The 13,713-nt window shown below is 37.0% G+C and overlaps 1 protein-coding gene across 1 annotated transcript in view; it reads left to right on the top strand.

Moving 5' to 3' along the window:
* ZFAND3 (zinc finger AN1-type containing 3) overlaps window positions 1–13,713 on the top strand; it is a gene marked incomplete at its 5' end in the record, with an annotated part of 124,074 nt that overhangs the window by 29,915 nt on the left and 80,446 nt on the right. The window contains 2 exon segments of the mRNA NM_001323243.1: window positions 3,023–3,063; window positions 4,884–4,910. Coding sequence (NP_001310172.1) covers window positions 3,023–3,063; window positions 4,884–4,910 — 68 coding nt within the window.

Here is a 13,713-nt window from a genome sequence, read left to right as displayed (position 1 = left end):
CAACCTAACTGTAAGAGGAGGGTATGAAAGCGTTGGCTATTAGTCCGAAGGCTTGCAGTCTGTTCTTGCCAGGGTTAACTTGGACTTTAATCTCTCTGTGCCTTATTTACCTTTACTCTCATCGTTGTAATGAATTTTCCTAGAAATCAAACATGTACTGAATTTCCTAGAAATCATCTGCTTCTTAGTTGCATTTTGCGTCTGTGTAGTGGAAACAAAGTGGGCTGTACCACGACCACCTTATGTCATGATCCTTTTCTCATGTGAGCATTTCAAATGAAATTACCTTGAGAAATAACCTGTATTCCAGATGTATATTTGAAAAGACTGTCAGGAACATGGAAATAAATAAATCATTATGATTAATATAAAACAACAGTATGGATAGGAAAGTTTACATGGGGAGAAATAGCACATGCAGGTTTGCTCAGTTTTAAGCGGCTTGTGAGAGCAAGGAGGAAATCCTAGGTAAGAGAGGAGGGATTTGCAGTGTAATAGAACACCATTAAATGTGTGCTTTACTTGACAGACATTAACACATCTCTCAGGTAATACCTCCTGAACTTGAAGTATCTACACTGCTTGTATCTATACTGCACTTTCCACAAGGGCTGATGGTTAATCGGAGCTGTTACTATCTTACTATTGGTTTATCTGCAGTGACCTCTGTGTGGAAGAAACTAAACAAAAAATAAACAACAACAAAACAAGACACTTCAAGGAACAAGAAAAGCAGTCGAGGTTCTCATCCAGTGTTGCAGCCTCTGACTAATCTGTATGCCTTAAAAAAAGCACATAAAGGCATCTGAAAGTGAACCTTGAAAGAATAACAGTGAGCTGAAGTTGTTTTGCTTGCCTGTCCAATAGCACTGTCTTTAAAAAAAAACAAAAAAACACCCTGTGTTTTTGTATTGAGTAAATGGCAGCCCATTTTTCTTTCTTTCTTTTTTTTTTTTTTTTTTTTTTGCATGGCTGTATGTTCTATTTGTGCATTTGTGTGTGGTTTTTCATTGTTAGTATGTGGTTAAGTAAGTATTATACGAGGATTTGGATTGATATTTAACGGCTGAGATGGTTGATGGAAACATATGTCAAACATATGTCATTGTCCATCCCGATGTCATCAATATAAACCATCTGAACTCTACCTTTCTTTTTCTTTGCTTCCCCTGGGGTTTAATGGCTTTGCAAAGAAGCTCCTTCCTGGCATATTGAGCTGCTCCAGAAGGTCTAATCCATAAGCAGTGAGTACTGAACTGCAGCACACTAATGCTGTAGGTGTTGACTCACGGTGCTGTTCTTAATTGCAGTTCTTTTGAAGGTAGAAAATCTGTGCAGACTGTCAACATAGATATTGAATCTTTGGGTATACACCACTATGATATGTACTTGTATGGCTACAAATGCTGCTCTGCTTCTCCTGGGAATTAACTTTTCTCCTGTGCACATACTGTGTTTAAAACTAGCTTTCATGTGTCCGTGGCTCTTGCAATAGCTGGCAAATGCTTATAGTCTCATATCTGCAGTGTACTATGTTCTCCTAGAACTCTTGAGCTTGATGTAAACCAGCTTTTAAATGTGCATGAATTGAAAAGCATCTGTAATGTTTTCATGTGAGTAATGCTAAGATCTGATTGATTGAGTATGGATTTACTTTTTAACTGGGAAGTCATTCCAAATGTTCATTTGCAGGCTTGGGGGAAAAACTATATAATTCTAATAGGTGTAATCTTTTGTGATTTAATTGCTTTGGAGAAAAAAGAAAATGAGATTTTTGCTTTGACTCTTGATTCTTAAAGTTTTATATTGTTCAGTGCAAATCTTGTCTCAAAATTCTGTCCATGTTTGGCTGGAATTAGAAAAAGGTGTAGGTAGCTTCAGTTGTTTTTAAGTAGACATGTTTTTATAGATAAATACATAGTTAATTTGCCTAAGTGAGATCTTCCTGGTAAGAGGCTGCCCTGAGGAGAGTTAAAAAGGTCTTCTGAACATGAATGGCTTTGGTAGAGCCTTACCTGCCAATGTGTGCTTTCAGGCCTACTCAGGATGATACTGATGCTCATAATGGCGTTAAGGGAATGTTGAATGAACCAAATATTGGGCAGTGTGCACAGAGAATGGGCTGTACTTACCTAAAAACGTTTCAGTGCTTAGAGACTGTGAGCATGTTCTCCAGGACAATTTTGTAAGGGAGGTGTGATATTAGAATTCTTTGTTAGCTGCGGGAAACTGTGTGAATTCGTTGTAGTCCTCGAGAGGGCTGTAGCCTTAACTTTGTTTTTGAGCCTGCTGATTTTCTCTGAGGTTGAACACTTGTGGCATAATTGCGCGAAGCTTTGGAGACATCTGGGTGACTTCAGATGTTGCTGTTATTCTCCAGCTGTTTTTCTCTCAACTGAAGGTTACTGCCCTGAAAGTTGAGCCACATTAACAGATCGTATGAACTATCCTAGTCCATGTCAGTGCAAAGTTAGCCAGGTTACTTTAAATTACTGCTGGGTGCAGCTGAGGGTGGTGATGAACAGCTTGAGGTAATAACTCCTTCAACCATTCCAGCTAGAATTCCAAGAGCACATCTGTCTATGTCCTTATAAGTTCAACATCTAAATCTCTGTACTGTAATACTGGATCCAAGATTTGTTTCGACTGCAAAGCTTTTGCCAAGGAGGACTTTAATATTAAAGCAGAATGTATCTGTTCTTCCTGTCTGTCATTATTGCCATACAGCAATAGATAAGTTCAGTAAGTGTACAGTATCTACCTTAAAAGGTAGACTGAAATATAAAGTAAATAAATGTAAAAATTGTGTTTTAAAAACTCTGTAAATTGGAAAGAGGTTATCAGATGAAATCTCTTCCTCGTCCCTGTTCCTAATTTTGCTACTTCTGGCCTGTTGTTTTTGATTCCTGGCTGTGTAAGTTACCGCGTCTGAAATTCTCTGTATTGGTTAGAATGATAATGAATATGTTAGCTCACTATTTATTTATTTATTTTTTTATTTTTATTTTTATTTTTGCCTCAGGTCCAGCAAGACTATGAATCTCTGTTCCAAATGCTTTGCTGGTAAGTGCACTAAAAGGCTTTATGGTTTTTGTTGGGTTATTGAAACCACATTATTGATGTCTCCTGCAGGGTCTTTGCATGGGTTTTCCTTCCTCTGATGTATATGCACAATCAGATTTTCTCACTTTGGTTCTTCATTTATTTGCCAATCAAGAACCTCTTGTGTAAATGCACCGATCAAACCTTGCTGTTGAAGGTCATGGAAGTCAGGAACAGCCTCAAACTACAGTTCCACTGTTAGCACAGCACCAATATGGATAATACTGCTCTCAAAAATGCATTTCTGAATTGCAATTCAGAATTTTTTAGCATTTATTTTGTAACATCCTCTGAAATGTGATACAGATAAAGAGCAAAAAGATGCTATAGAAAAGCTCACTTCCTCTTTATTTTTATTTTTTTAATACGTAGCCTTCGAAAATTAAATCATCCATAGCTCATTAGTGGGCTACCTACCATTGCTACATATTATTTTCTTTTATTGCTACCATCCAAGGTGTTAGGAATTGCTATTGACCTTTTTCTGTTAGCATCTGCTGGCTTTGTCTTCCGGATTGTTTTGTGCTATTGTTTAGTATTGCAAGCTTGCTTTAAATTGTAATTAAAGTGGTATCATTGCTCGTGATTCTAATTTCTCTTGGGGAAACAGACACAGTATTAAAAAGATGGGGGAAAAAAATATGAAACTGCCATTGGCTTGTCTGTGAAAGATTTGCTTTTAGAACTGAAGTTCTAAATGTTGAGCTTATGCATTTTTTGAATTTATTTTATAATAGTCATTGATTTCAATGCAAAATTGGCAGAATCTTTGAAACTTAAGGGGGTGCTGCCCATGCCCTCCTCCTTCCTACTCTCATCCCGCTGCCAAGATAAAAACTGCTTTTACAGAGGTTTGTACAACAGTATATTTTGACTTGTGGATTTCAGATCTCAGATTAAACATCACTTCCTCAAACAAAGACATGGAATATGAAGATTGTCCAAGACTATTCAGCAAAATTTTGTATAAATTCCAATGGCTGTTTCCTAAAGCTGTGGATCATGGGAAGAAATTGTTAAGAAAGTGCAAGCCCTTTCAATATACTCTTTCCCTCTACACCATAGAGAGATATAAATTATTAGGTCTTTGGTTTGACTCAGTACTGTAGTGTTCTTCACAACACTGGAAAATAACTTGTTTGCATAACTCAAAAATGTGGATTTGCTGATTCTGAGATAACAGAATGGCCCATACTTAATATTTTGTGTTTTTCAGTGTACCCAAAACTTTGTAACCATCAAGCCAATCATTAAACAAAAGATGTTGTTTCTTTTATTGCTCTTTATTTGCTTTTTGAGAATCAGTTTTTGTTCCCATTTTTTGACTTCTATAATTCTCCTGAAGAGCTGTTCCCTCTAATCAAATTTGTTTTCTGCTGTAAAAATACAAGGTGATATCTAAGCATGTGTGATTTAGGAAAAAAATCCTGAAGTTCTTCAAGATTTTATTTGCATTTATTTTAGCTTGTTTATACTGAAAATATTTTTAGCATAGTTTTACTGAGTTTCCAACCACAGTATTGAAATAATGACACATACTGTTGTCTCTGTAAACTGAACCACCACAGATAGCAAGAATTTAGGCAAGAAAGCTGATGAAATATGTTTCGAACCATTCCAGGCACTCCAAGAATATAACGTGGAAAAGAAATTTTGCTTTTTTTTTTTATTATTTTTCTTTTAATATGATATTCATTCAAATGTATTGTAGTATATTTGTATGCAGGGTAAAATTGGGAATTATTTCTCCTGACCACCATTTCCTTTCTCTTTTGTTTTAGAAAAAAGAAATCCACACAACGAAAAAGGTTAGTGACTTCACTAAATGGCCTTTTTACTTTCCTATTGCAGATGTAAGGGATCTAATCTAGCTTGTTGTTTTGTTTTAATTAATTCAGGACATATGCAGCAGTAAAGCCCTTTGCATTTGCATGAGCTTTATGTTCTTATATAACTTATGGGGGAAAAGGTCAACAGGTCAGCATGGGGTGAAAACAGTGTTGGGTTTATGTTGAAATATGAATTATTACATGGAACCTTCCTGTCTTTACTGTTTTCTCAGACCTTCTGAAGCAGAGCAAAGGGCAGTCATGGGCTGTCAGCGTACCTTCTTGTTTGACCAAGTACTAGCGATGTCTCCTTTCTAATCAAGATGAATTCACTAGAAGTAGCACAGAGACTGAAACTCTTTGTTTCAACTATTTGTACATCTTAAATGGAACAGGAGAATACTTTTAAGGTGTTTTTACAGAGATCAAGTTGTTAAACTCTTGGTGACAAGAGGGAGTTGGTTATTTCAAATACATAGAATCCTTTGTCCAGAAGGAACTAATGTATTGGTATAGAACTTAAAGGGACATTTAGCTCGTTTTGTACAAGGGCAAATCTGTTGTTCCTCGTGCTGAATTGTCTGGTGTGTAAAGATACTTAAGTACTGGAGAAGAGCTTGAACTTTACTGTCCTCTTCAGCTCTCTTTGTTTCCTTCACTCCATTTGTCTGTTCCAAGAAGGAATAGCTGGTTCGTTTTGTTTAAGCCCCACTGGAAGTATCAGACTCTGAAGTATTCGAGAGCTTTTCTTAACATCATTTCAAGTTAATTGTACTTCTGCAAAGTACAATGTTCTGCCTCGATTTCTGTGCCGAACACGTGCTATCAATGTTACAAAATCTCCAGGTACAGTGCAAATGTAATCTTGCATATTAAATTGCATCAGATAAATTTACTTTTCAGATGGTTGAGACATAGTTGTTTCAGACTTCTTGCACATTCCAAATACAAACACAGTAAAGTGTAGGTTTTACTTAATCAGAATATAAGCTGTTAAATGGAAAAAATGGAAATTACAGACAGAGCATCTGCTTTAGTGACACACTGCCTAGTAGTGCAACCTCTGTAGTTTCAATACAGGCTGCTTAATCTGAACGGTTAAAATGCAGAACAGCAATGAGTGAAATTTTTTCAAAAGTGTTCTTTATTAATCTAGTTTTATTCCTGTTATGCTTAGGGAAGTTGTGATATCAACTTCAGATAGGGACACTGAATGCTTATGAAAAGCCACTTCTATGAGGCCTACCTGCTTTCAGGTAGGAATTCTGCAAACATTCACAAAAACAGCACCTGGTGCAACAAGAGCTCAGTTTTAATTGGAGCCTGTGGGAACAGTCACAGAATAAACTATTACAGAGGGAGAATAAATATTTAAATACAGAAAACTGTAAAGCTAGACTTTCTACTTCAGTAGCTTGAAAAGAAACAACGAATCTGGGTTCTCACTTTAATCCATTTGATCCATTGGGAGTCTAGAAAGTTTAATTTTCGTGATGTTGCAGTCCATATTGGCCAGAGGGATGCAAGAAGTAGATTTCAGGTTGTTCAGTAATGTGTGAAGCTAAAGGTAAGTGCAGCACTGGATGGCTCAATGGGCAGATATGCCTGTAAAACTGGGAGATTGTGAAATGGTGATTAGGATATTCACAGATTTGTGAATCAGTTTCATAGCATTTCTATTTTTTATGTGATTGAAATATTCTAGAAGTGTATGTTCATGTCTGTCTTAATCCAGCTGTGAGTTATGTTCTATGAAGGACTTGTTAGGTAAAGAATTTTAATCTCCTTTCATAAAGGAAGGAATCGGTATTGCTGACAATCAGCCATGTGCTTGTCTCCTTGCCAAGTTTTGTAACTTGAATGGTACATTTTATTTTTTCTTGTGTTTGGAGATCTAATGGGAGGAATAAAAGTGAGTACTGATATCTCCTATGTATCATCTGATTCTAGAAGTAACAGATTTGCTAATCTCTCCGTACCCTGAGCTCACTCAGAATGAGGAGTTTACTGTATGCTTTTATTTAATCCTTCTGTTTTGCTCAGCAGCTGTTTATTTTGTCATACTCAAGTCATACACAATTTTCAGAGCTTACAAAATCTTGTTTCTTTTCTGTGACTCAGAGTCACTTGAATAATGGAGTTTCCTCTTTTCACTGTCTTTGTAAAACCTGGGACTGATTCAGAACGCTGCATTATGTGGTGGTGACAACACCTACTCTTAAGGATGATGTGGCCAAAAAAAAAAATGCCCTAAACATCCCTGCCTTGCTTTTAATAAGCTGCTAACTTGTCCATCAGTCAAGATTTCAGGGTACTGAAAACCTTTTCAGAGCTTGCATGTTGTATGTTGCTAGTTCATGTTTTGTGTTCTTTGCTGTCTCCTGCTGCATGATAAATTATACTCATTCAGCCCTTCTCTTTGTTAATTTTTTGCTCCTAAATGAATAATTAATCTGTCACGCTTTCATTTTCCATATCCTTGTTCTATCATGTAGTACTTTATTGTTGGGAAAAGAGCAAGAATCTTCAAAAGTTTAAAACAAACTGGAAAGAACCATACAGTAGTTCTCTTTACCTGTAAACAAAACGCATCTTTTTGCAAAAAGGCAGCAGGATGTTGTTTTTTACCTTTGCTGGTTCCTAATGGAAGCTGGTGCCTAAATCTCTTTCTTCATTAGGCTAGAATTTGTTGCTGTAGCCATTTCTGGGTTTGTATTTTGAAGTACAGAGGCTGCTTGTTACAAACAGCAGCTCTCACTGACTAGCATTTGAGACTGGTAAGGATGCATCTTTGAATTTTATTGTACATTCAGGCTTGAAGCTGAACAGTTCTTTGGAAAATTGTGTTGCTGTTTGAAGTAGCAATAAAAACACTGCTAATTTCTAGAACACCTGCTGGTAAAGAACTGCAGCGTTCCAGATACAAACATAGATGATGCTTGGCATGTACTTAATTTCCCTTACTCTGTGCCCAAGGAATTTTTAAGAGAGGGAAGACTGGTAAGATATCTTTTCCCTAATATAATTAGTAAATTTGACAAAGTCAGATGTATGCCAAACATTTGGAAAAAAAAAAGAAGTCATTAAATGGAATTAAGCAAATAATTGGATGAATAACTTCAATCTTCAGCTGGGCCTCACGTATTTATAGGCTTGATTTACACTGCTGACCCCAAAGATTATTTCTACTGCATTATTCTGCAGTTTTAAGAAGTGCGAAGATCTGAGTAATAGCTGTGGTTGGGTTGTTAGAACACAGCAATATTTTTATCAAGGAATGGGAAAGGATTTTGGTTTTTACTTCTTTTTCCTGAACCTGTCTTAAGGTTTTGGTGGATAAATATGAATTAATAGGGGAAAATGAATTTGTTCAAGTATGGTTGCTTTCAGTTTAGAAATAATTGTTTTAGTTCGCTCAGATATGGTCCCATCAATCAAATCATCCAGCATAGTTATGCTATGTGCTTCTAGTTTAATAATATGTATAAATTGGAAATGAGGGAGAGATTAATTTCTGACCTTCTAAACTTGCTGTGCTTTTAAGTGTAAATAGAGATTAAATTTTATGCCATATAAATATACTAACTTAAGAGGTTCTCCCAATGAGAGGCATATTTCATTTCTACCTGTATTGACATGGCATGGAAGTATCAGAGTTCAAGATTTCTAAGCTGTCTTGTGTCAGTATTTGTTGCATTTTGCTAGGCATTCAATGGAAGGACTTTAAAGGCAGCTTCATCTGCCCAGCACTGGCCTATGTGAAGATGTTGTACAGAGTGTAGGCTGTCAGTGGGGCCGATGCTTCAGCTGCTGGTTTGATTTCCTCAATTATTTTCTCCTTGGTCTTCCTCTTTCATCTTCCCCTATGTAAGTATTGGGATGCTGATGTAATGCTGATGGAGGACAGACCTATGAAGCATTTTCTGTTTCTGTGTTTACAGAATGGTTAGTGGAAGGAAGAGAATTTCTTTTGCATCTGGCACTCAAAGTGTTTCTCAAAATAGTTCAACTTTTTCTTCTTTCAGGCTGCTACTAATGTCAAGTTAGTTGAGATTTTTCCAGTGACATTTGAAAGTGTTTTCAGCATGTAGCCTAGGAAAATTGAATGCATTTTAATTAAGAACTTCAGTGTTTTTCAGACAGTGAATCCTGTTGGTTGACTATCCTGTAGGAGATTACGGGCTGTTCTATTGGATTGCATCTTGCTAAAGTCACAGCCCAGTAATCTGGGGTTCATTTACTCTCTATATATACATGGATTACACTCAAGAATGCAACATCTCAGTGCTGGCTACCTGCAAAGACTGCCAAATATACCTAAGTAAATTTTTTTCTCTAATTTGATTAGCTAACATTGATATTTTCTTTATCTCAGAAGGTTGCTAGGCCCATTGCACAGACTGACAAGCAGACAAAGAGCTCAGTCCATTATTTTCTTGAACTTCTGTTATTGTTTGCGCTGTAGTTCTGTTTTCTCTTACTTAATGGTAAAGCTGGTTTCTTTCTATTTCTTTAATATCTTGTTCACCTTCTAACTCATAACCTTTCCAAATGACTTGTTGAAAAAAACAGCTGTAATTTAGTCCCATGTGTATAGGTTCTGTGATTTAATATATATATATATATTTATTAAAAAAAAAGAGATATGACTTAAGTGCCATGATGTTCACACATTGTCAGCATGAAAACAGAGTTACCTGTACAGACTGTGCAACCCACAGGTTTCATTTATTAAACCCGTGTAATTCTATTCCCTCTCATATATTATGTATGCATTTATAGGAGAATGTTTTTCTTTTTTTCCTTTTTTTTTTCTTTCCACACTTAGCAATTTATTTGAGTTATAGAAAAGTCTGTGTGCTGTTTTGTTCATTTGCTCGTTTGGAAACCTTCTGTAGTTTATAGAGACACTAGTGATTTGTTCCTTAGCCTCCCTGTGGAGTTTGTTCCATATTACAATCTAATTCCATGTCTGTGTCGTGCACTCTTGAGCTGTTAATTTGTACATTTCGATGCAGTTTGTTTCATCGTGTTTTTGTAATCCAAACTGAATGTAACGAGCTGTGTGCTTTGGGGACCCAGCCTTGCCTTGCCAATTAGAACAAGTGGTTACTGAGAGAGTGCATGTTTTAAATAAAACATGGCACTGCTGCGTGAGACCAGCAGGCTTTGGGGAATAAGGGAAGCAATTTAACTCTTTCTCTCTGAGAAGAGAGGTCAGTATCAGTAATCACATTTTAGAAATGTTCAACTCATTCATCTGAGAAGTCTGATCCAGATTCATGTTTTGTCTTGCAAATAAAATATAATTTGTCACCGGAGACAGTGTTGTGCAGTACTGCATATGGAGTATTTAGAAATGCACAAGGACAGCTGTTGGGTTTACTGCATGTTTTTTAAGAGTGTAATCATTAATGCCACAAGAAAATAATACAATGCTAAGAGCTAACCTTTCTATTTCCCTTTGTACTGCTACTCAGCAGGCTGAGGTTTTGCAGGAAAACTGCCAGGTTGTAAAAGAGGTAGTTTAAAAGGGATTTTACAAGTGAAGTAGAAAATATGCATACTAAGGTTATGTGCTAGGTTAGGTGACCATAAGGGAGGGTTCGGTGTTCTGCCATTCCAGCATGCTGTGGGAAGGGATACCACTATGACCATCAACATTAATGTTTGTTACTTGTAGAAATTATCCACCATTCAGTTGTTGTTTACACAAAACTTGGTGAGTTCAAACTAAATGCAACAAATATTATGTATGTTCATTTTATTTTTAAATACTCTTCTTTCATGCATTCCACCCCCACATTTTCATTGCTCTCTCTTCACTTGAATTGGCATATCCTTTGTGCTTGTACACCTTGGAAGAAAGAAGTTGCTGTTCAGCAACAACCTTCAGCTAAGGACACTGAGGGAAAAAATTTAGGTGAACAGTCATGGTGGTTGACTCGGACAACATTTCAGCAGTCATTGCATACACAAGCAAGGCAAGGCCAAGAAAAACCTCCCTTGTGAAAACCTTCTGGCTCAGCAACTAGATGTAAGGGGGAAGTACAGCTACTTGTAAAGGTGATTTAAGCTGTTAGGTAAGCAGACATACAGGACAAATGTGATCTGGGTAATAGAACAATATGTAACTGATGACTTCTGAATTGTCTAGCCGATTTATATGAAAGGAATGTGGTCCAGCAGCTATACAGCTAGCCAACCGCTCGAGATCTGATTTCCTTTTCATAGCCAACGATCATTTTGTAGGTAGTAGTCATAATAGGCAAGTCCTCTTTTTTTTTTCCCTTCCACTTGTGTGACTCCATTCCTCATTAGTTACTGAGGGATGTTGATATTTCATTGCTTTACTGAAGTGGTTATGAAGTTTAGAAAAAAATAGTCTAGTGTTTGTTACAATAGTAGTGTTCATCTAAGGTTTATTTAGAGCTTCATCTTGGGAAGTAACAAGTTATTTTGAGGAACAATATTTTTATTTTCCTCTTCCAAATTGGCTTGAAGTAAGCATGCCATTAGTAGATATTAAACTGAAAATTGGCTGTCTTCAAAGTTAGTCAGGCCTCTCACACTGATTAAATTGCTCAAACTGAAATAGAAGCTCGATCCTTCATTCCTGCTCTGCCACTCTACATCTTAACTCTGAGCATAATGCAGATTAGAATAACAACTCTGTGTCAGATGTTATGGAACAGAAAGGCAATTTGATTGCACAAAATCTGTAATTAGATTGATTTGGTCTATTTATGCTTTCACATCCACATATTGGCCCCAAGGTTCATGTCCAAGTAGTCTGGCAAAGATAAGCTGTGCACTACATGGTGAGCAAGGTGTTACGGCTGTTGAATCCACACTGTGATAACAAATTGACTTCCTTTTAATACCTTTAAGGAATGGATGCTGTGTTGGACCTTTTGCTTCATTATTTCGTCTTAACCCGTAAGAGGCTGGTGAGGCACTGGGCTGGAGCAGGTTGCCCAGATGCCCCATCCCTGGAGGTCATCCAGGCCAGGCTAGATGGGACTCTGGACAGCTTGATCTAGTGGTTGGCAGCCCTGCCCACATTGTCAAGGCTGGAAGTGGTTGGGTGATTTTGAAGGTCCCTTCCAACTCAAGTCATTCTGTGAGTCTCTGAAAATTCTCGAACTTCTTTTCCTTCCTTTCAGCGGCCACCCTATGGTTGCTGTTCTGATCTTCTTGATGCTTTTTATTCAGTATTTTTTATTCTTTATTTGTGACATCATATAGCACTGTTAGAATTAATGCATACTTTTAACTATTGTAAAGCTGCTTCATCTGGAGCTTTGAATGTTCTACTCATTCTGAATTTGTACCAGTCTTCATATATCTATTACAAAACCTTGTATGTTCTCAGAGTTAGCACAGGGAGAACTACTCATGCAGTTATATGTATATAACACAGCAGTAACCATTATTTTTTAAAAAACATTGTTTATGCATGAGTTTCTACTTAATAGTGTATGTAAAGTAAAAAGCATAATCACAGAATAATTTAGGTTAGAAAGGACACTTAAGATCAAGTCCAACTGTGCTGTAATTTGTGAGCAGCCTTAATCTATGTGAAAATCTTCAGAGGTGTCTCATTAGTAGTTGTGTTGTTTTCCTGAAAATGAAAACATTTGTAACCACACACAGCTTAAATGATACCCCTTAAGGAATTTGTGTATGAAAGATGCTTGGAGTTGGTTGATTTTCATCCTGATGTTTGTGTTGATTCAGGCTCAAAGACAAAATAAATAAATATTCAGAATTCCTGAAATCTGGCCTTAAAATACCCGTGTATCCCACAAAGTACAGAACCATGAAATCATGAGTCAGGAGTGTTGATTCTGAGCTGCTCTGATGCCACCAGGTCACAATTTTGACCTAAGCCTGCTGTCTCTGTAGTGACCAGCAGAAGTGCTGAAGCATAATGAGCAGTCCAGTGGCATCTTTGTTTACAGAGTCCAGCAAGAAAATTTAAAATGTAGCTCTAATGATGTTCTTCAGTGCATAGTAAAGATTTTTTTCTCTCTTCCTTGCATTAAAAATTCCATGGAACAAATTGAGAGGGAAGCAGTGGTTTGTGTAATTTTAACCACAGCACCGCTCTAGCTTACTTGAATAAATGAGTAAATGAAATTAACAAGTTTCTTGAACTTAGCGTAAGAGGAGAAAACCTGGGAGATTTCTAAACTTTATCTATTAATGCACATTCACATATGTTAGCAGCTCAGCAAAATTAGTAGCAAAGCCACTTGATCTCAGTTCCCAAATAGCAGGAGATTTTTCTTTTGGGGTTGAGGCATTTATGATTAGCTCCCGGGGGAAGTCATAGTGAATTACAAGCAGCCAGTAGATCATAGAATCATAGAATTACTCAGGTTGGAAAGGACCTGAGTCCAACCACAACCTAACCGTACTACTCTAACTAAAAACCTTCCGCTAAATCATGTCCCCGAGCACCACATCCAAACGATTTTTAAACACATCCAGGGATGGTGACTCAACCACCTCCCTGGGGAGCCTATTCCAGTGCTTAACAACCCTTTCTGTAAAGAAGTGTTTCCTGATATCCAACCTATGGGTTGGAGCATAGAGCAACTTCTCTTCTCTATAAGCATTAGAGAAGAACAAAAATAAGCTTGTTTTAACAAAATATGTCTCAAGGACTTCTGGTTGGTGTTTGCTTGTTTCCAGTTGAATTCTTTTTATCTTAGGTAAGTCTTGTTTTCAGTGAACTAAATCAGGAATAAAAGATGTACTGTTGGTTTTTGTGTAC

Source organism: Coturnix japonica, chromosome 3 (genome assembly GCF_054131305.1).
Source record: "Coturnix japonica strain WE chromosome 3, WE-NBRP24, whole genome shotgun sequence".
NCBI lineage: Eukaryota > Metazoa > Chordata > Aves > Galliformes > Phasianidae > Coturnix > Coturnix japonica.
Note: the sequence above shows the minus strand (reverse complement) of the source record. Positions and strands in the feature narration are given on the sequence as shown.